This window comes from Strongylocentrotus purpuratus, unplaced genomic scaffold (genome assembly GCF_000002235.5).
Source record: "Strongylocentrotus purpuratus isolate Spur 01 unplaced genomic scaffold, Spur_5.0 spur5_scaffold_17, whole genome shotgun sequence".
NCBI lineage: Eukaryota > Metazoa > Echinodermata > Echinoidea > Camarodonta > Strongylocentrotidae > Strongylocentrotus > Strongylocentrotus purpuratus.
Window position 1 is genome coordinate 372,787 of NW_022145602.1, and position 24,292 is coordinate 397,078.

Below are 24,292 nucleotides of genomic sequence, written 5' to 3' on the forward strand. Positions count from 1 at the left end.
TCTGTATATAAATTGAATGTACATACATTCTCATGCAAATTGTCTATTACATGTACTAGACAACTGCAATCAATCTTCCAGCTCATTAACATATCAGCTAATTAGAAATGCTATCTCTCCCCCTCCTGCATTGGGACTGTAGCCTGGTCTATATGATGCATGGCAATCATCTGTGAGCTAGCCCAAGCTGACTTTTATTGACATAAAACTGACGATCAATACTAATTTTTCTGCGTCTGTGTGTTTGTTGGTCGGGCTGTTTAATTACAGCCTGCATCTAACCTTGAGCAGAGTAGTCATTAAGTATCGGTACAAATTCTCTCTCTGTCAGTTATTTTGAAGACTGAAGGGGCTAGGGAGGGGCTCTGAGTTTGTCTGTAGGTACAAAATGGAGGGGATATAATGAGGGCTGAAGAAAATTCATTTTTTGATTTTAGCAAGATTTTCTGTGCTCAATGCTTTTATTATTCATAAAATTATGTTTTTATGAAGCTTTTATTTAATTCATCGGAAATCTTATCATGTTTGTGATTGTAGTTTTTTCTTCTTTTTTTTCCTTAAAGAAAAACAAACCAGTTTAATATCAGTGGCAAGGCACCTTCTGCCCTCAAACAGTAGCCCTTTAAACAAGTCATTTTCCACCAACATGATTATTTTATTTTACTGGTTTTTATTCAAAATGCATACAATGCCTGTAAAATCATAACTGTGTTGACTATTCTCTGTCACCATATTGTGGTCTATTATGCCTCTGGGAAAGAGGTAATGAGTCCTAAACTGCTACAAATTACTTTCCCTGCTTGTTTGTTTCAGCTACCAGCAAACTCATTTCAAGCCCCATTTAGCAGCATGTATAATAATCCATTTTCACTCATAGTCCCACCAAGGGCCGCTCGTGTAGGGTAATTGAAAATTCTCTTTTTTTTTTATTGCGCCTCAGAGCTTAGGTGCACCTATTTGAAGCGAAACAATTATCTTGTCTATCAGTGATAATCGCTCTTCAATTTGTTGCTGGAGCTGCGGTTTCAGTTTTAACATCAACTTGTCTGTTAGATGGTGCTGGTATAAGAAGATATTGCTCCGATGTACAAGTAAATAGCCTTCATAAATACTTTTGTGTGTAATGGAATCTAAACAAATAAATCAAAGTGTAGCTCGTAACAGGGCAAACCTTGCCATAACCCTTTTCCTGTCATAATATTCCATATCTGTAGCTATCTCTGTCTCCCTCGATATAAAATGATTGAGTTTAGAGCCTATCTAGCTATGGTCTTTAGATTCTCTAGCTGTAGCCCTCATAGTAGCTGTTCAAATATCTTGCCATGTACCTTTAACGAGGGATGTTTGTGTAGGAGACTGGAGTAAAGAACTCATCTGGCATCCTGATAGAATGCCCCCCCCCCCTTCTTTCCCCCCCCCCCCTCCTCTTCCCCAATCCTCATGTTCAGGTATATTTAATATTGAACTGAGTTTGTAAGACGTAGAATAACTGTTCTCTCTGCTATCCCTTATTGTACATTCAAAATAATTATTAGTACTTCATTCTTGGTTGAACATAGAAATTTGCCTTATACAGAGGGGGATAGTAGAGGGGGGTAAAGGAGGTGAGGGGGGAAGCCCCTATCCCCCTTGAGAGCAGGGAGTCTGGAACCGTGAATTCTAAGAAAGTTGATAGGAAGGTCAGAATGTGAGCTCATGGTTTACCAACGAATCAGAGGTATGCTTCGCCAAAAGCCAGACATAGCTGACAGAACTAATAGAATGCCAGAGGATGTACATTTCAAATGCGTGCGTACCGAATGCATTCCGAATGTTAATACGCTGTGCACGATATCATTCTCAGTAGAAGTAGAAAGGAAGAGATTGGCAGAGTCACATAAAACTCACATTGTGCTACGTTTCATTTTACTTTTGGTGCTAAGAGCCAGCCTTAACCCTCTTTTTTTAATCAATTTTTAATCAATTTTTAAAAGATTAATATATCCATATTAGGCTTTTTATTGTCTTTCATTCTTCTAAATTTGAAATTTATAATTTGAAAGTTTGAACAAAATATTTCCTCTGATGCCGTAACTTCTTTTGGCTATTAGAATGTGTTCCTCTTCCTTGATGCTGTAAATGTAAATTACCCTTAGAATTTAGTTTAAATTATTTCCATACAACCGTTTAAACTTTTAGTGTGCTAGTTTTCTATCATTAAAAACAAAAGTAGAAAGTACGCATAATGAAGCTCACATCTCCTGCTTCATACTGAAGCCTATGGCTGTCTCATTTTGGTGAATGTGTAATAAAACCTTGTCTGAGTATTTTAATGTTGTGCGTGCCTTGATTCATACAACACATGCGTTTTACATCTGTGTTTCCAGACTCTGCACAGAAGCATGTGTGTATCTCATCCTCTTACCATCGTATAAGAAGCTCAAAATGAAATTCACTTCAAAGTTGAGACACTGCCGCTATTTATATTGGCTACTTCAAATACCAGTTAAAGGTAAAGACCAGTATTGGAAACGCCCCAATTTCAAAAAAATGAAATGGAAGCTCTCATTACAAATCATGTGAAAGAATATGTTTTGACTAATACATGAGATAAAAAATTTGCCGGGAAACCGCCTACTAATTCATATATTTGGTAAATTTGTTTCTCTCATGGTCTGTGAGAGATATAGGGTAGTCCCATATACATCTTTCTGTGTATAGTGCTTGTAACTTTACGAAGAATGGACCAAATTTCTTATCATTTTGATGATTCCAGAACCTTGCAGATGCTAGATGCTAGATGATCAACCTTTTCTGATCGATTCCACAACGTTTCTTTCACGATGCAATCGCATGACCATAACTGGTCTTTACCTTTAACCTTCTGATTTTGTAAAATCCAATGAGCCAATTATTCTTCACAAAAAAAACTTACACAATTCCTGGAATTTTTATGCCGTTATGCTTTTCTATATCCCTTTTTGTTAATCATTGGTAATATATATATTTTTTTACAGTTGTCTCTAAGGAGAGAAATGTTAGATTACACTACAGTTGAAATGCAGTTTTAGAGGAATGTTTCATTGCAAAGTTTTGGTAAAACTTTTTTGAAAAATGTGCATTGGTTTGAATTTAATCAGGTTACTGACTCATAGAAACTTTACATGGTTTCGACTTCAGATTTTTGTTTTTTGGTTATTGGCTTTTGCTTTATAAGTCAAAATGGTTGAGTTTTATTTATTTATTGGAATCAATGATTTAATTTTGTCAACAGTTCCAGGAGAGTACAAATAACCTTGCCCCATGTGTGATAATTCATGTAGTTATCTTTCTCACCTCATTGGTTCTGCATTGTACTGATAACATTGAGTCATGCAGTCCGTGGGACAAGCTTTGCTTTTAGCAAAACCATGAGACCGAGACAGACGCAAGAAAGAATAAACTCTGGATAACAGCCCTCTCTCTCTGCAGGAGTACGGTGTTATTCTAGGAGCAAACTATTCAAAAGTTTCTCTTTATATCGTCATTTATTTGTATGAGCTCATGCTGGGGTATACCCTGTGTTAGAGCAATCGCTGCATGGTCTAAAAGAGATTTACCACGAAGCTGGAGTTTCATACAATAGTTGCCTTCACACGTCCTCGATGTTAAACATTTCCAAAGGTTTTTGAAGAGAGAGGTAGCCCTTAACATTTTAAATAAATGCAGTACACAACATGGCTCCACTCTAATTTTTTTCAAAGGGGTTCGGGATTGAATTTTTAAGCACAAGCTCCATGTAAGATTTTCCAAAATTTTTGGGGTCCAGATTTAGATTTGTCCCTGGTGCCTGGTAGTTTCAAGCCCTGTATTAGTAATGTTGATACAAAGTTCATTATAATCCCTAGAAGTAGATCTGGACCTAAAGTAGAGATTGCTACCAACCTTCATAATTTCTTCAAACTCTATAAAACTCTTTGCTCAACATAAATCGATGGTGTTAGTGCAAAGATTCAATGACTGCTGTCTGATACCTTCTTTAACTTTCAAAGCAAAAGGAAACCAATGTAGATTTTTTCTTTTTCTCTTTCTCTTTAAGGACTTTCTAGGACCTTTATTGGTTTGGTTTAGTCATGTATGTGAGTGAGGGTTGCAAGGCTTTTTCTTTCATACACGATTTGTTGGGTGTGAAGTCATCTTTATAAGAGATGTTTGACAAGCCCTACCAGCCATCTCACCTGGCTAGCTTATGAAGAGAGTAAGGGTGTTTCTATCTCATGCTTTGACTCAATGTTCACACGCTGTCAGTCTGTTTAAAGAGGGATTGAAGTATTGATTTACTTTCAGTATAATGTATATGAATTTGCTAGGATGTTATTTGTTTTATTCTTCTGTTTTAGCCATGAACATGTACCCTCCCTGCCCTCTCATTGAAAAAAAACATTTTAGGGAATCATCAGAATCATTTTTAATATCAATAATGTTCCTCTTTCTTTTCTCTCTGTTCAATTTTTTCTCTCTTCAGTCTTACGCTGTACTTCTGTCTATGTTTGTGTTAAATATGTTATGTTAAAGCTTTAGAGTGATGTTCCACCGTATATGAAGTACCTCCTCCTCCTCCTCCTCCTCCTCCTCCTCCTCCTCCTTGTCCATCCTGTTTGTCAACTGAAGTGACTTTAGACTAATTACCCTCGTAATCTGGATGGATATGAACTACTCCTATCATAAGGAATATGAAAGATCTAGAGAGGTGTTTGATATCATTTTATGGTTTCCTTTCTTTGTTTTAAAATGTCAGGAGAAGCCTCTGAAGACAAGTTGATCTTCTAAGAAGGTTGCCTCTAAGCCTTGGGCTAATCAAGCTTTTAATAAGGAATAGAATTGATATATATATCCTAGCTCTTTAATTAAGTGACTCTTAATATCATCCTTGATGCAAGTAAGCAGAAAGAATTTAGCAGACTTTGATAATGTTTTAAAAGGTACATGAATGTGTTTGGTAGTCCAATTTTTTTGTATAGTGTACTCACAATATTTTACACAGTGAAGTAAATATTGATAAGTAATTTACAGTTATAGAAGTCATATCGTTGATTGCCAACCCCCAAATGACAAAAAAATAGTGAAGGGTTAACTTTTCATCCTCCTGGTCAAACAAGAAGAAAATTAATTCAACATCTATATAACTTATGCAAATGCTGGTTTTATCTTTGTAAGGATTCTTTTCCCATTTTTTCCATTTAATTATCAAGAAATTTTGAATCTCAATCATCTTATAGTCTTTAAAGACTTCAAAATCCCAAACACATTTTTTAGATTTTTTTTGCTTTCAAGGAATCTGAACGAATTCACAGTGATTCTCATCTTCGGGTAACTGATTTTCATTCCTGTCTCCCTACTACACGAATGTAGACCTTTGTCTGTTGGGCGCTGCTGAGTTTGTTCTCGAGATATCAAATTTAACCCTTGATTTGTTCAAAAGTGCAGAGAGACGTGCTCCCAGAGAACAGTTAAGCTGAAGCAAAGTCGTGTATCTCCTTTTCTAGCAAATTGTCATCTCCGATCTGTTCTACATGTGTGATGTACATCTCTGCTCTTGCCCCCTATGTGTCTATATGCATGTATGTTTCATGCATGCGCTCTTGCTTGCTCTCGTGCAGGGCTCGAAGGCTTGTCACTTTGAATGTCATCGCTTCCCCGATCAAGTCCTAAATATCCATCTTTTTTCCTTTTGTTCCAATTTCATTTCTTTCATCATGACCATTTTGCTTCTTTTACTTTTCCTTCTTTTTCTTTTCTGTATTTTTTTTTCAGTATCGTGTCATGTTCTAATTTTTTTCTTCCTTTCTACACCTCTTTAATATCTCATTATTTTCTAGTGATCTCTTCCACATCTCTTTCTCTGCCATAATGAGCCAATCTCACTTATGACACACAATGTCTGTCCCTCCCTTTCTCAATTAACTCCCTCGCACCTCCCCCCCCCCCCTCTCTCTCTCTCTCTTTCCTCCCCTTTCTTCATCACCTCCTTCCCTCCCCTCACTTTTTTCTCCACCTCCTCTCTCTCCCTCTCTCTCTCTCTCTCTGTCTCTGTTTCTCTCTCTCTCTCTCTCTGTCTCTGTTTCTCTCTCTCTCTCTCTCTGTCTCTGTTTCTCTCTCTCTCTTCCCAACCCCAACCCCTCTCTCTCTCTTTTTGTCTCTCCCTCCTTCCTTCTTTCTCTCTCTCTATCTCTCTCTCTTCCCAACCCCCCTCTCTCTCTCTCTTTTTGTCTCTCCCTCCTTCTTTCTCTCTCTCTCTCTCTCTCTTTTTGTCTCTCCCTCCTTCCTTCTTTCTCTCTCCCTCTCTCTCTCTCTCTCTCTCTCTCCTTCCTTCCCCAGCCCCCTCTTTCTCTCTCCCTCCCTGTCTCCTCCATCTCTGTCCTCATCTACCCCATGCCACCCCATCTCCGTCTCGCCCTCATTCTCCGTCTCCGTTGCTTACTCTCTGGTAGCCAGCCATCCATCCATCTAGTCATAGGTTGGCTCACCGCTGTGCACCATCCAGCCAGCCAGCACACTCCTCTCTCTCTCTCCTCTCTCTCCCTCTCAGTCTCCCTCCATACCCCATACCAATCCAGTAGGGTCACCACATGTGTAGGAATGTTTTTACGCTCTGCGATCGCTCGTGTCAAACAAACCATCGAAGGGCTCCCCCGCTGCCGACTGGTACACTGCGGATGACGCTTGTTGTCGTTGCGTGCAGCTGGATATCGTTCTCCCCACTCACAGGATTAATTAACTTGATCAGGCTCCCGTACCTCCACCTCCACCTCTCTCCTTCCAACCCTCTACAGCATTGTTCGGTTGATGTATCCATAATCTCTGTAGTGCCTTCGCAATCCACCAGGTAATATTGATAACCATTGAAAGAGATTGTATGTGATAGCGTGATCTTGGGCTAGTCCCATGTAAGGTGATGCGTGCATGGTTAAGAGGTGAGATGTTGGAGAGGACCAAAGCGCATGGATGAAGTGATATCATCTTGACCAGATTTCACTGTGTACATTTCACAATCTGAAATACACACTCCTTGAACACCGTACAGCAGTCGGTCAGCGGGATAGTTTGATTCAAATTGTTTTGTCTGTACAAGCAGGAGCAATGCAAAGCACGATTGTGAGTTATGCCTTTCTTCTTCTTACCTGTTGAGAGCAAGAAGGATGTTAACCTGCGGTAACCGTTTGACTCCTATATTAAAGGGGAAGTCCACCCTGACATGGCAAGATACGTCACAGAGTTGCCAATTTTTGTTTGATTGATCTCAACTTTAAATTATCATAACTTCCTTATTTTTAATCTGATTTTGCTTAAACTTTCACTGACCTGTACTTCTCATTTGTCTTATTCTATTATTATCAACTTGGTATCAGGGTGGACTTCCCCTTTAAGTTTAAAGCTCATATGAAAGAAAGAATGCAGTAGTCATAGCTAGTCAATGGGTCAACTCATACACCTAGATTCTATACTCGATCAGAAAGGCCTTTAACCATCCATCCATCCAGTCGTTTACTAGAGGTCGGATGGTTTCTGTATTCAAGCCTAACCAGAATTTAAGTAGATAATGTGTTAATTTATACACCTAGAATCTAATTGTGAGTCTAGTGCCTGGGGTGGTGCCTGATTTCAGGCTGTTACATGCTTCGTATCGTACAGATTGTATGTGGTTCCAACATGAATGTGTAGCTGTTCAGACTGATGTATCTTATCTGTTTGGAGTCAGAAGGGCATTAATTAATATAATTTTACAGAGATTTTAACGCCCTTCTTGCACTCATCTCTCACATAGAGATCAGTCTATCAACATAATACCTCTTTGGAGCAAATAGAGCATTAAGTCATTAATCTAATACAGAGTTAACGCCCTTATCGCTCTGAACAGATGATCTCTGCATATATATTTCATATAGAGTTAACACCATTCAACTCATGATGGATGATGTTTGTGACAAATTCTGGAGATCAAATTCTATTCATGCAATACACTCATTTTGCTTGAACTTCTACATATTATCATGCATGTTAACAAAGAAGAATAGGAGATGATGCGTTGTTTACAAATGGATCACTGCAATTGATGCCACTTTTTGCTTAGTCCGATCTCGTTTGAAAAACGAATGTACAAAGGTCTATTTGCCCTCACATTCAAGCAGTAGAGACAGGAATGTAGATGTCATACAGTCAATATTTTCCCCCTGCGATATATTTAAAGGGATAATTTATCGTACTGTATAACAATTTTCAATTTTTCTTTGCACAAGATTGGCCACCTCAGGACATTATTGAGTTGTGGAATTGCAATGTCTCTGAGCAAGGGTAACACCATCAAATATTCCTGTAATTTTGAAAGCATAGTTCTGTAATTGATTCACTCATATTTAGAACAGACTTTAAGTTACAAACTATGTCTTTATGTATAGTATCTAAAGATTACCAGTTGGCCGATACATGATTTCATATGCCATACCTTCAACCGATATTCCATAAAGTTATGCAGTTGTATTTATTATATTTTTTCCGCACCCCACAATTGCCTTTGGTCAAATAGACAGGCAGAATAGCCTTTGTACAGCTTGAACCCAAATACATCCTGGGTAGGCCCTTATTGAAGAATAGACTATTCATGTATACATGGCTATGATAATAGAAGCATTAGAACACATCGATTCACATCAATTGATTGAATTCTTACATTGTATACCAGCAGTTGCGTTTCTCTGCTCAAAGGAATTCTTTAATCCCCTGCGGAAGAGTGAGAGAGGACCCTTTTTTCTTCACAATTTAGAGAATTTGACAATACTGCTTATTCTGAGGGTATTTTTTATTCATAGTTGAGGTGAGAGATGAAAAATAGAATTTGTAGTATTGAGCCACAGTTGCCCATGCATTTAAGAGCTTTACTATTTTTTTGTCAAACCCACCGTACACTAAACAATCCTATTGTGACTGTTATTGTGGGAGAATGTGTAAACTTGAATGCAAATAATCTTTCTAATTTTGGTTCCCGATACTTGCAGTCAGAATGTATTCTTGCCATCTAACTCAATAGCAGCAAACTCAACCAGACTTCATTTCTCACGTGTATAATAAAAGGCAAGGTTCTCAGAATATATCCATAATTGCTGAAAAGCTGGGTGTTTGAGTCTCTAAGAGTGTTTTTCTAACCTCGTGGCAGACATAAAAACCTGCGAAATACGATCATTCGCACTATTCATGCGGTTTCGTAAACATTATCTCGCGTGTGAAAATGGTGGAGGTGAAGAATGGACCGACTGGAAAGCACAATAGACGCCTTGGTTCGGTGTGAGGGTAATGAATGGTGGATTGAATAGAGACCTGGAAAGAGAAGTGGAGTTGACATTTGACAGATGAATACTAAAGTGGTTCACTTCCAATGAATAGCTCAGTTGTGCATTGGCATTTTGCCTTAATCCAAATGGTCTTGTATAGTCAAACCTGCTTTAATGGCCACCTGTCTACAAAGACTATTTGTGTTTCCCTTGGGCAATCGCTATAGACAGGTTTGACTGTATAATCCTGTTTCTGAATCATTGTCATTATATGAATGATTTCAGTGAAACATGAAGTGTTGTTTTCTTCCGACCAGATGCTTATCTTATTGATATTAAATATAGTTAATTCAAAAGCAACAAGCATTTTGTGTGATCAGAATTGGTACCATTCATTAAGTATCGACTTCTGAACCATTTCTTGAGAGAGCTGTAGGCAAGTTGTAGCCCTATACATGAAGTACGATCAGGTTTCATGGAAATGTTGGCAAAAAATCTTTGTGAACCATACAATGAACTGACAAATTATTTGAGGCTAGATAATTTTTCATATTTTTGTCAACCTTGCTTCTACTGTCACTGTCATAAAAATGAGGCCCACATTTTTACGCTCTTGCATGTCATATTTAGAATATGAAGGTATTTCAGAGAACATTTTGTCTCAGATGTTCTTCCACACTAGCGTGATAACAATGACATGCTCACAAATTATTTTCAACCTCTCCCCAGAACTCAACCTTTTCTTTAATTCATATTAGAATTACACAAGGGTAACAAGGGTACCTGTATATAGCCAAGGGAGGGTACCTAAAGTGCATTCCTATATTCATAAATCTTTTCTCTCACTAATTTTTGCAGCACTTGATGTATCCCCCCCCCCCCCTCCAACCCCGATATATACATGTATGAGGCAATTTCTGTAGGGACCTTTCCAAAGGAGAATATTTCTATTCATAAAAGATGAAGCATAGAAACATTCCCCAATGGATTATTTTTTTATTATTTTGAATCATAAAAAGCATATCCAGGGTAATATGTCCGAGGGAAGTTCACGACAATAGATTGTGTCGATCACAAGAGTCCCTATGAGCGGAACTAAAAGCATAGCAAATACAGATTCCTATTGTTGTGCATGCTCTCACGTTCTCTCTATCTTGGGCTGTTTTCTCTCGTCTCCACCCTTTCCCCCTTATCAAATGTTCCTTCACTCAGGCTTGCGTTGGCTGCAATAAATGCATACAAGTTTTAACTTCTTTTTTCCCCCTTTTTTTAAAAAACATTTTGACTTCAGCAATGAGTCAATATCTTGTGTATTAGAATCGTCAAGTTATACAATACATATTTTTTTCTCAGAGTTCCCAAAGAGCACCAAAAATTTTGCTGGCACAAATGATAACTGGTCGGTTTTTTAGCAATTTGTTCTCATTTCCTACATACAAGTAGGCCAACTTACTGATACACTGCATAACTTGCTTCCTTATGCTGTACAATAATGTTTTCATTCATAGATGAGGTTCAGCAGAATTCTCTCTTTGTGAGATCTTAATTCGTTTACCTCTGTTTGATATTTTTTAAATTTTCCTTTTATGAAAGCTAGGAAAATATGAGGGAAATTAAAAGTGGAGAGAGGGAGGTGACACTGTAATGAGTATTCGAGAGGAAGAAAGACTTGCATAGACAGAGAGAGAGAAACAAGAAAAGACAAACAATTGAAAGGAAGGGGAAAAGAGATAACTTAAGGAGAAAATTGGAGAGAAAAAAAAATCAGTGTTCCGTTGATTCTTATCAACTTTCGAATAATATTAGTGAACTATCTGTGTTACATCTCAAAAATTAATTCTGTCGGCAGACAAGAGTTAATTTTTTTGTTCTCAATCTGTTTGTTTGCCTTCTATCTATCTGGGTAACAGTTGGTATCATTAGACGCCCTTATCTTTCATTTGAAGGAGGAACAAAATCTCACACATGTAAAGGAGCATTGATCCTACGTCACCAGATCATAATCAAGTCATTATGCGTGATTTACATCACATAAAAAAGATAATGAAGCAACAAAATAATTTCATCTGCAATTTTGTGTCCTCTCGATCGCGGCGGCATCGACGGACATCAACACAAAAGGGAATTGACGTAGGTCCTCTGCACTAGGAAGGTCAGAACGAAGATCGCGAGGTGATACCGCCATCATTTCTCTTTCCCCAGTGCATCAGTCAATTATACATAATACATGGAGCTGTGATATTTATTCTCTGCAATCATTATCAGCGCTACTGGAGGGCAGGAAACCGTCGTAGAAATATAGGTCTTATTAGAAATGATGAAAAAAGAGTAAAAAAAAGATTGGACCTGTTATTACCCTCAAGCATTGATTGGAATACTAAATTCTGATGGAAAATTCTTGATTTTTAATCTGATATACTCCCCTCATTTCCATAGCGATTTTTTTCTCCCTTTTCTTCACATTACAATATTGTCTAAGATCTTTATTTGATTTTGCAAGGGTTATACATTTTTGATAACTAGGTAGCAATTTTTGTTCATCTGCTTATATAATTTATTTGTTCTGTTTATTAATTGATGTAATATATTGGCATATGTATGGCAGGCTTATATTTGCTTTTGTCGGACATACAAACCAAATATTTACTCATAAGATATTATACAGAATATTTAATCATAGAATATTGTACTGATTGTTAGGCTCACACAAACTTTGTATGGAAGTTACTCATTGAATATTTTACGTTTTAATCATTAGATATTGTAATGACCATTCACAATTTGAGTGAATTATAATTTTAAAAATGAATCATAAAATTTACTATTCTTATTCATAAAATAATTTTCATCTGTGGATGAACAAGAGTAGGAAATATCAGCCTTTTAGGGGAAGCTTAAATCTTGAGATTCAACATGTCATTGTCTGTGACTGTGTGTATTTTCACAACTATTTTCTAGACAAATGTGATACATTTCACATCCGCATGGCCATAGACACATTTCTATTGATGGTGTAAAATTCAATTATTTGGACCAGCTGCTTTTAAATGGGTTTTATGAACCCTTTATTCATCAAACACAATCATGTTAAGATTATGTGCTTGGAGCTAGAAGGGCATTGACTCATCTACCTTTAGATGGAGTTAACACCAGTATTGCTTCTAAGGGCGCGTTCATGCTTGATTTTGAAGGCAGAATGAGCGATTTGTAACGCTCATCGTAAACGCTCATCGTAATCGCAGTTCCACGGTGCACTGTTCATGCTCACTTCTCCAGGCAATTCTCCTTGGGTGGCCTTCAGCTGGATTCGCAAACCTGTGTGCGCATGCTACGTAGACCCACTAGAGGTCAGTGCGTTGACCCCATTTAAACGCGTTTACAAATTGTAAACGCATCTTTTTGTGAGTTTACGATCGGCGATCATGATCGCCGTTTTTCGGTGATTCTACAAAAGTGAGCATGAACGCAATCGTGTTTTAAACTGAACGCGTAACAGATGCCTGATTCTGGCCGTCAAAATCAAGCATGAACGCGCCCTAAGAGATGTAATCATCTGTTTAGTGCTACAAGGTCGTTAACCCTGTGTTTATATGAGTTACTGCCCTTCTGGCTACAAATGGACAAAAGGTTCCAGCTTGTTTTTTAAATCTTTCCTTTTTTTTTTTCTTTCTTTCTAATGTTTATCCTCCATGGTAAAGGACCAGTTATGGCAAGAGATGATATGGAAAATTTGAAGTAAATTTAACCCATTGACAACTACAATCTCTGATTTCCATAGGCTTAATACATGATCCACTGGTTCCTCTAGGTAACGGGTTAGCACACTTTAAAGCCTACTTCACACATACAATGTAGGAAGAGGGTTAACATGAAACATCCTTGCACATGTTTCTGATGATAAGACCTCATTCTGATGCACATGGGGTTACTAACTGACAGATTCTGGCCCAGAAATGCACCTTTAGCCGGAATGCAAGATGAGGGGTAAAAAGAGTGAAGCTAATCAACGATGCATTCCTGAGATGCTCAGCATACCTGCGCTATACTACCACAGCACTCAGGCGTCCATATCTGCTATTGTTATTGTGTGTATATTATGCAAAGGTACATAGGAGGGTTCTAATCTACATTCCAGTGAATAAATTCAAGCAAGAGAGAGAGAAAGAGAGAGAGAGAGAGAGAGAGAGAGAGAGGGAGAGATGGAAAGAGAAAGAGGTTTTTCACAGTCAAAGTTACCACCTAAACTACTAGCTGTAGATAGATGTGGAGCTAATGCATTTAGCATACATCTTAGCAGACGTATGATCATTCGTTTTGACGATATTTCTAAGAGCCGAGGATAGAAATAGGGCGAGCTATAAGGGAACGTAGAGGGAACATGGCTCTCTTGATCATGGTAGGTAAAGTCATTTGAGATCTACTTAAGATGTCGTTTGAAGGTTGAAGAACTGGTTTACCATTCGTCTTCCAGTGGTAGACGATTTGAGTGCTCATCTTTAATGGAAGGATTGTTATGGTAGGATATCGTCTGTACACACTCAGGAGAATGTTGAACTGTGTGTTAAACTATATGAGGTAATGCCCTTCTGGTTCCGAACAGACAATGTACATGCACATATGCAGTGCAGGCAAATACACATACGTGCGGCATCTGAAGTTATGCTAATGTAAGCTCATAAACATCATTCAGAATGAACATAGCAGCAACTGTACTCTCTCTGTACATTCTGTAATTCAATGAGATGCATTTTCAAATTTTTCCAAAGATTTTAAATTTATTAATTTTTAGAAATTTTGGCAGAGTTATGCTTCAGATACTCTGAAATTATCTGCTTACACATGTTGTAATTATTCATCCAACATTTTTCTAACAAAATAGGTAACAAAAAACATCCTCTGTTAAGAGCCAGGAGGGCATTAAGTGTGTATTAAAGGATACAAGTTAATGCCTTTCTTCCTCTCAACAAACAATCTTACCGAGATGTATCAGTTTCAACTTCCATGGATGTATGCACAGGTCAGGTCTAGACATTTACTTGTAAGGTTGTACATAACTGAATAGCCCTCAAACATGTAGACCTAGTAGGTGGTGTCACACAGAGGCCAAAAATCTGGATTTTAGTTATCCTCTTAATTGCTGTCTGTCATCAATCATCCTATTAAAAATCCTCTATCGAAGCAAGAAAATTCTCCTTCGAAAGGATTTTTCAAGGGATTTTTTAAGGGATTTTTCTGTGTAACACCGCCTAGTGATTTGTAACACAGACATTGAGTAGCACTGATTATTAAATAATTAATTAATACAAAGGCAGTGAATACTTATACAGAATTCATAAGAAAAGCAGCTAGGTATGATCAATATTAAAGCTATTGTATTGGGTAGTGGTGTTGACTCTCTATCTGTCAGCGTTGGGAATATCTATCTAAATGTCAGGGTTTCTCTCCGCCATGCTCTGGCCTCGCTTCTCTCCTCCTATAGCACGCTCTATCCTGATTTCATTACGTGGGATTACGTAGGTAGGCCCAATGGCTCAGTATACATAGCACCGTCTGTAGGCTCAGACTGTACACTTCCTTGGGAAGAACCCGAGCATCCCCGCCCCCCCTTACCCCCCTCTCTCTGTCTCTCTTTCTCTCTCTCTCTTTCTCTCTCTCTCTGTCTCTCTTTCTCTCTCTATCTGTCTCTTTCTCACTCTCTGTCTCTCTCTCTCTCTCTGTCTCTCTCTCTCTCTGTCTCTCTCTCTCTCTGTGGTAAAAGGGAAGGGGATAGATTACAGACAGTATCTATTCTGATGTAGGTCACCAGGGTTTTGCATTGATTCAAAGATTTTGCATCCATTCAAGGATTCAATCAGGGTTTGGTGTTTATCTCAGATTTATTTTTCTTCTAAAGAGCAAGTAAAGGCAAATACCATTATGTCAGTTTTGTTTTTAATTACTACATGCCTGCCTGCAAGATTTATATATTTATTTTCTGTGTCACTTTTTGGTGATTTACGGTGATAATTGATGATATCCAAAGTCTTTTAGAAATGCGAAGAATTGTTATAACATAATATGATATGTGCTGTTGGAGAATATAATATTATTAGCATAATAAGTGTCTGACGTATAGCCCGTCACTGCAACATGCTCATATCGAGTTGCCTTTTAACTCTGTATCCATATCTTGCATCTATTTCTCCCTCATCAGAAAATATCAGCCACAAGTCTAGAACTCTTAGTAAATCTCATGGCCTGGTCTTTGTTTACAATAAATCCAAAGACCATTTTAGTAATAGTGATGAGTGATGGGCTCGTTCAGTCCCGCAGGTAGCTTTTTATGTCGGCTCAGTCCCACAGGTAACACTTTGTGTTGGCCCAAGGCTGCCAGCAGACAATGATCACAATAGGATATTTTTCATATTTGATGCTGCTAATCAGGTCATGTCATTTCATACCTTCCAACTGCGATTAGAAAAAGAAAAGTCTCTCCTCACCTGTACACTTTACGCTTATATTTGATAGAGTCATGTCATAAAGATTTCACAGGTAATAATATTGCAGAATTTCATCATTTGAATCTAGGGAACAGTGTTGCAAGGTCTATAGATTTTAGGAAATCTAGGCCCATATTCATAAAACCTTACTATTGTAAGTTGTCAATTAATATTACATACAGTTAGTTCACAACCATGTCTTATGAATATAGGCCCAGGGTGCCTGTTACATAAAACTTATCTTTGATGGTAACTTTGCCATGAATGGTAACTTCCATGGAATCCTTTAATTAATTGGCTGTTTAGTAATGTCGCCATGGTGATACCTGTCTGGTGATACCGCATGCAACTCCATGGCTGGACCCTCTTCCTCCATCAATCCTCTTCATGGAACCATCACAATCTCTTGTCCCCCCCCCCCCCCCCCTCTCTCTCTCTCTTCAATCTCAACATTTCAATTTTATCCTCTTAGTCTTAAAGGGTTCTCTTTAGGCCTTCACTTGATGCGCACTTCAAGGAAATTGCAATAAAGTTACATTAAGCTCTTGCTCCAAATATCCCAAGTAATTGCCAATATAGCTTGATAGTCTCCGGCTCTCAGAAACGGACTCCTAACGGTGTGTACCATAGACAGGTACATTTCACTGAGCAATGATATAATGATTACTAGTACTAGCTTTTATTTAGGCTATCCAAAAGTATTTATATTTTTCATGATTTTTAGTGTGTAATCTATTTTGCTCATTTATGAAATGTTTGAAAGCTTTCTAAAATTCATTTTGGTAGTATTGGAAATGGCAAAACAGGAAGGTGATAAGAAGAAAGAAACTAGGTCACTTTCAATTGTGGAATTAAAGTTCATTTGATGAAAGCTATATATTTAGGCTTGTGAGTAACATTTATTGGGCTTTACCGTTACCTTACCATGAAGTCACTCCTTGAAAGTTGAAATACAGGTAGCTCCTAATACATGAGCGTAGACTATTCATATTAAACACAGAGATAAAAATGCTTTGTTTCTTAAAGTTATCAAGATTAAGTTTTTCTCATAAATCAAAAAACTGTTTTGATAGAATCAGGCCCTCATTGTTCTCATACAAAGATGAAAGTACAGCTCATTTAAATTCCTTGCATCTTGTAGAAGCTCATCTTGGATTTGCTCATCTAGGAACCCTCTAGACATCTCGAGATCTTCTTGAGCAATTATTGACATTTGTGTAGGTGTATGGATGGGAAACCCAGATTGCACAAAGTACGCACTGAGGTACATCGCTACGAGTGTTGGTTGTGTTGGCTGGGAAATCACATGTGCTGTATTTCCCTGGAATCACGCAGAACAATTTGGAGACAGTAATGAGGCAATATTCGTCTGACCCTCTGTGCAAGACATATGTCTATCCTGTAATTCAATCTTAGCCATAATATGAGCACCAGATAAACCTCTTCAGATGTACTGTTCATTCTTATACATCCCTTTACCGGTTACTCTTTGATAGATTTCTTCAAATTCAACAAGACATTTCAAAATATTTATAAAAAAAGAGAAATATTGATTTTGTGACTGTCAGTTGTAGTCATGCCATTTTGCATTGGTGAATATTTGTGTAGCATACTTTCTCTATCCCCCCCCCCCTCATGTTTATTCGCCTGTACTTGAAACTGGTGGGGGAGGGGGGGGGGGATATAACCATTAGCTCTTTTCATGTTGATAGAAAAAAGTAGATGTGTCTTCATTGGTAGACTAGAAGTTGCATTTATACTACTCCATAACTATCAGCTTTTCTAATCCAAGTATGATCCGTGTGAACAGGTCCTAGACTTTGCCATATGTTATGAATATTAATCAATATGAACCATGCTGAGTATGTGTGGAAGAAACAGATGGGTTTAAAATAAATTCATACACATGCATAGCAGATGTGATGAATGCATCTACATGTATATGCAAGGCATAGTGTACTATGTGGAAATGTGGTTTATTCTCTCGTGTGAATATGTGGTTAGTTGTTCCTGCATATTACGTCATACCCCTTCATCTCATTCAAACAGAAACATACCCTAAGCAGGGACTGCAGAGCATTTTTGCAAGGGGGTGAGATGTAACGAACATATTTCATTCCTACATAGCATTGCGAAATGTGTCTACTCCAACAACAACAACAAAAGGGGGGGGGGGCTGTACCATGCATAAATTGATCATTTTCTTGGGTTGATTGTTTTTGCTATATTGGTAAGATTGTAAACTATTTATGTCTCCATCGTTATCGTCTTAAGCAAAATTAAAGTTCTTTCTTATTTCTTTATATCAAAATTGTGATTGTCGTCATCACCATTAACTTTTATCTCTTTATTTTTTTATCTTACAGAGACCTTTAACAGGAAACCCCGATTCCCCGATGATGATGAATACCGGCGAGATTTCGGGCGTACCCCCGCCCCAGACCGCTCAACCAGATCCAGACTCGCTCAAGATGTTCGTTGGTCAGATCCCCAAGGCATACGAAGAAGATAAACTGAGGGAGATGTTCTCAGAGTTTGGTCCTGTATATGAACTCAACGTGCTCAGAGATAAGAAGACAGGAGAAAGTAAAGGTGAGAGAAATATGGCAGAAATAATAATAATTATAATAACAATATATGTGTTGTTTACCCAGGGTAGCCTCATCAGTATTCATACTGTTCTCCCTGAGGGCCCTGCAATCATATTATTACCCCAGTCAGAAATTGATTTCAAAATCCTGTTCAACCTATAAGTGTTTTGGGGTTGGAATAACTCCTGAAAATTATGATTTTTATTAAGAATCAATGTCAATCTGTTGAACAAGAATATATTGTCATTGCTTTTCTCTGTGGCTCACCACTGCTTTGCTAAAAACACCATTGTCTGAATAAAAATAATCCAAAGAGAAATGGAAACGGGGAAACAGTATTGAGGGATGATCTGAGTGATATTTTTGGATCAGCACGTTCTATAACTGTATTGCATTCACATTGCACTTGACTGTTCTTTGAACTCTGGTGTTAATGTGTTTGTTCTCTTCTACACCCAGGTTGCGCATTTGTCACATTCTATTCTGGTGTCGTAGCAGATAAAGCACAGAAAGAACTTCACAACAGAAAAGTTTTACCAGGGGTAAGTACACCATACCATTTTAGTCTTCAGTGTTAGGTGTAAAGAGCTTGAATACACACCTTCCATATCCATTTATGATGTTTGGTGTTAATGTAAGGTGTAAAGAGCTTGAATGCATACCTTCCATATCCATTTATGAATTCAGATTTGGTGTTAGGTGTTATTGTCTGGTGTTTAAAAATAGAAGAGTGATGATGCTGGTTGTGTTTTAGCAGAGATTGTGTGTCAGGTGCTAGTGTTTATTTCTTCTGATATGTTGTGTTGTTGAGAGATATAAAGGTTTTCTGTGGTATGTAACACCAAAGAGTGATTATTAAACACAAAGCTATTGTGTTATGACACCACAAGAGCTCTCTAGATATTTGAAACAAAAGATTTAACATGGTCAATTGGTGTTCTGTGTTTGGTGCAAGTCCCTGGCGTTAATTGAGAGTGGTTTGGTTTTTGATTTATGAATGGACATCGTTAATATGATTACTAGATGAGTACATTGTATGAAGGCTTGAAGCTATGGCCCAAGAGATCAGTGTGTCTCTTTGCTTAGACGGTTTCAACCGTCCATCAAGACAAAGTTTGCTTTAGCACGAAGGAAGAAAACGAAACACCAAATGGATACCCATCAAGGCACCACTGGGAATTAATCATCTTCATAAGACAATTCTCGACACAGCTGTATGCTTTAGCCCTATGCAGTCAGAAAGCTCAGGGACTCCGGATCTTCTTCGCTGAAATGAAACATTGTTGGTTCAGCAGCTTTCCCTCGCTTCATCGATGGCACAAGCTCTATGGCGCGAGGAGCCCGCGACTAGAGCCGATTGTTTGCTGATCAAACATGGCGGACAAATTTCATTTCTTGACCATAGCTGAGAAGCGTGTATAGTAGAGATAGGAGAAGTGAGGTATGTGTTTGATAAGAAGATACGTAGACAGAGACTATAGAGGAATTCTGGCTCGCTATTTCTGGTCTTTGAGATGAGGGAGAGGGAAAGTGAAGTTTGCTTTGGTCTAGGTATGGACCTTCTAGAGTTGGTCTGAGTAAATAAAAGATCAATCACTTTCTATCTATATGTCATCTGCCTCATTTATATTGCCTTTTCCTTCTCATTCTCTTTCTCTCTCTCTCTCTCTCTCTCTCTCTACATTATCTCTCTCCCCTCTCTCTCTCTCCCTCTTTCTACCTTTTACTCTTCCTCCTCTTCTCTTGTACTCTGTTTCTCTCCCTTCTCTGAATGATTTATTACCGGTATATGAATATCAAGTAAAGTCACAGAATTCAGTAAATTTCATATGCATCATTTAACTGCAAGGATGTATGGAGATGTGGGTTGTAAATTTGTTGAAAAGACACTCAATGTTTTCATCGGTTATAAAGGCCTTGAAATAACTAAGAAACCTGGCGTATCAATAGTTGTGATTTGACTAGTCCTGTTTAGTATTAAAAGTATCAACTTCAAGACATACGCTTCCCATTCCTTCCGATCTAAGGATATACACTAAATAACAGTTTCTGTCTATAAGAGTTTCTTGGCTGATTCTTCGTTTGTCCATCATTGAGTCTGATAAGTGGACAGCAATCATCTCCCGTCGGCAGCAGAAAGCAAGCAAGAATCTAGCGGACGTAATTTGTCTTGTTAAATTACTGTGTCAGATTCAATCCAGGGAATCTGCTAGAAATGGCCGAGTGAGAGTCAACTGGTGTACTTTATCTCTGATTGTGATATTTAGAGCGAGAGTTGTTTTCCTGATTTAGCTTGTAAGTAGCTTCGTTCACATTACAGATCCTTAGAGCTTCAGAAACGTAATCTTGTAAGTCTAAATGTTCTTGAAAAATGGTCACCTGGAAAATCCCTATTGTTCCTGAGAATGAATCTACCGTACAAATAAGCGCCATGAGCACCGAAAGGTGGACCTGTGTGCTATACAAGTAGCCACTATTATTATTATTATTATTAAATACAAAGTAAAGAACATTTCCAAGAGGCACTTGGGTAATTATCCTTTGAATAGGTTTGTGAGATTTTCAAATACAATATTGCAAAACTGTTCCATGTGGAAGTCAGAACCTGCCTCTTATTCAATATTCCTCTGACATGTGATGCCTCAGCCACACCAGCAAATAAAAACCAGACCAATTACAGACCAATTATTTACAAGCATCTACATCACCCCCATAGGCTCAAAATTAATCGGTTTGGAGTCAATTTGGAGTTGGTTTTGAATCGGGTTTGCCAGTGATACTGAGGTATAATGACTGTTGGCTTTGTCTATCTCTAAGACACACTTGTCAAGGAATCTTCAGTATGAACCTGCCCTGTTGTGATATTGGAAATGAGAGTTGTTTGTGTGATTTTAGTCTGCCAGTGAGTTGTTACCATGATGTGCTAGTTTAGTTGAATCATAAGTGGAAAGGAGGAAGAATTCTGATAAATAGAGAAAAAAATTGTATCAAGTAAAGGCCCTCGTTCCTTTGTATGAAAATGTGAAGCAGGAATAAAGTACATTTCAGTCTAATTTATAGTATCACCTTTTATTGGGGGGAGGGGGGGGGGGATCGCAGCAAGATTTGAATTGTTCAAATGTATTCTAGTGCACATCATGCCTATTTTGCATTTAAAACCTTTATCAAATTTCAGTTGGAAAAGGTCATTTATTATGATTGATACAATTTTTTCAAAAACAAGTCAGCTAACACACAGGAATAATAGGACGTTGCATGACTATTGGTTGTTGCTCATGTTTGGTATTCTAGTCCCGCATGCATGAAAAACAAAATCATTTTAACAACACAGAAAAACTTGTGGCCATGTTTTACTTGTATTTTCATACCTGCTTGGTTACATTGTTTGTGGTACAATCAAACATACACTTGTTCTCAAACTTCTCTGGTTCCAGAATGCAAATAGAACTCTTCCCACAAAGTTTGCTTACAATCGGAGCATAACCAAACCAATTTAATGCACCCTAGGCCCTCTATTCAAACCCACCACCGTGCATTCTCAATAGTGAAATGCACACCTCGAAAAAAACAAATTTCTATGGTTGTTTGAACAGTGCAGCATTAGACTTGAATGTTCAATTTCTGTACAAGTTTTCTGGATTAAATACATGTGAGCCTCTTTATTCACTTGAATTATAAAAGAGAAAAGCTTTGAAGTTGGGTTTGACGAGGCCAACATTGATGAGTCATGGATGTTATGAATGAATGCGATCGAATGAAAAGGGAACAAATGAAGATCTTTCTGATTTGGAAGAAAAGGAAAGAGGAACAAAGTTACAATAGGTTACAGGTGCGGCACATGAATGAATTCAGGAAAACATCGCTATGAAATTGGCTTTATGGTTTATCCGGATCAATAAGGAAGGATTTGGGAGAGGGGAACTCAAGGTGAAGAAATAAAGACTTATTAGTTTTGCAAGATTAGGAAATGACTTTTGATGCTTGTCAAAAGGATAAAGATTACTGTAGAAGAAATGTATCGCAAAAAAGATGGAGGTTATCTAAATATTACTACAGATGGGAGGGGTGGGGTGGGGGGGGGGTGAGGTGAAGGGGTATTACTATTGACTCCTTTATTCTTTAATTGTTAGCAATATGTTAGTCAGGAATCTAGATGGATCCTCATTATTTTGGATGACTATTAATAATAATATGAATCAATATTGTGTCTTTCTGCTAGATACAAAGTACTTCAAAATATTGCATCAATATGAATTTCTGCCATAGAAGCTGCAGAACCTAAAAAATTGAGGCAACTTTCTCTTTAAGTTCTTCCTCTGTTAGATTCTATCTGTGCAGGTCCATCATCATACATCTTTCTTTCTTCATCCAAACCTCCTCGTGACACGTGACGTATGTCTGCACCAAATGGGTCATGTCCTCGGGTCATAACAAAAAAATTGAAATGCGTGATGAAAATATGGCATAAATGAAGAAAATATAGCATAAATGGTACGAAATTCATTTTGATAATGGAAAACAAACTCCTTCTGTGTCTTAATGACCAAAATGAAGTAAAGGAAATCAGCAGAAGCAGAGTGGAAAGTAAATCAAGTTATATATTGTCTAGAGGCTCATGATCTGCGGAATTCTATGAATAAATTGAAGAGTCTGGAAATTGGGCATGATTTGCTCTGGTTGTTATGGAAATGGGACGAAACCATGCGAGGAATTATTTGTGTTTGTGTTCCGTGCTCGTGTATGTTATGAATAGAAATATACCAGTTTCAAACAAATAAAAGAGGAGTGCATGGACGGTGTTATTCTTGATATGAATTTGAATTGGACGTCATCTACATGTAATGAGATGTAGATTTGGGGGGTGTTCACAAGTGTTCCCTGATATGATGGCTTAATCCCTTTTGATCTGATTTTAGATTGATATTAGTATATTTATTGTTGACAGCAACCACAGCATGTAGATGGAAATGAATAAAGAATAATGGGCTGTGAGAAGGGCGGGGGAGGGGGGCTCAACATTTAGAGGGGTCTGATGCATAACTCAGAATGCCCACAGTTTCAACATTTTATTGGGAGATGGGGAAATCAATATACATGTACCAGACCCTGTGAGAAGGCGAGTTTTGGTCGCTGCTTTCAATATTTTAAATCAAGGAAGGCTTCAGGAGAAGCCCTCTCCATCCCACAAAAAATAAGCAAAACTACAAGGGATTTCTGATCATACAACATTAAGAGGGGGTCACCCCCCCCCCCCTTGCCACAAAATGATGTACATCGAGGACTAAAGGGTTAAGCAGGTGCTTTGAACTTTAAAAATAAAGATTCAAAAGCCTCCTTCCTCCCCCACCCTGGCAGATTAAACCCTAAAATCTGAGAAGAATAGAGCTGCGCTTACTCTTCAAACAGAGAGCCCAAACACAAAACATTTTCGTCTGGCTTTTTCTTTACAAAAATATTCTAGGTGTTGTACTCATGCCTTGATGTTTGCTGAGTAAACCTTGGTAGAGCTTTGTCATTGTGCCTGCCATGTTTATTTTCAATGGCCCACCTAGACCAACTTTGTTACCTGGATTATCAGACGGACCCCTTTCTCTGTCTTTACCCTCTCTGTTTTTGGTATGTTTTTCTTTCTATTTTTCTTTCTGTTTAGATGCAAATTAAGTTGAATGATTTTCTATTGATGGGAAGGAAATCGCAGCTCGTCCTGTGAGGGTTATGGAAACTAATGGAGTTATACATTTTTGTTTTTATACGAGGGGATTGAAACAATGGTAATACCGGTATGTGAAGCATACTCTGAGAAAGTATCGTCAAACATGTTTTTAAGATTTATCATAAAAATTAAGTCTGCCTAGTTTACCTCTGATTCCAAGCACTTCAATGTAGGGCGTCCGTCGTTGAATATTCACCAGAAATTAATGTAAATGTTTGAGAGAAT

General features: G+C 37.9%; 1 protein-coding gene across 25 annotated transcripts in view; it reads left to right on the forward strand.

The window, feature by feature from the left end:
* Positions 1-9,574: 9,574 nt before the first annotated feature.
* Positions 9,575-24,292, forward strand: part of LOC576912 (CUGBP Elav-like family member 1) — a 72,780-nt gene continuing 58,062 nt past the window's right edge. For 10 of the 25 annotated variants that reach the window (XM_030988391.1, XM_030988380.1, XM_030988394.1 and 7 more), the window contains exons 1-3: positions 13,540-13,680; positions 18,130-18,355; positions 18,814-18,896. In XM_030988391.1, coding sequence (XP_030844251.1) covers positions 13,663-13,680; positions 18,130-18,355; positions 18,814-18,896 — 327 coding nt within the window. In that variant the 5' untranslated portion in view covers positions 13,540-13,662. Of the gene's footprint in view, positions 9,581-13,537; positions 13,681-16,069; positions 16,074-18,129; positions 18,356-18,813; positions 18,897-24,292 lie in introns of those variants that run through there. The other 15 variants (XM_030988372.1, XM_030988386.1, XM_030988389.1 and 12 more) reach the window with 5 other exon arrangements.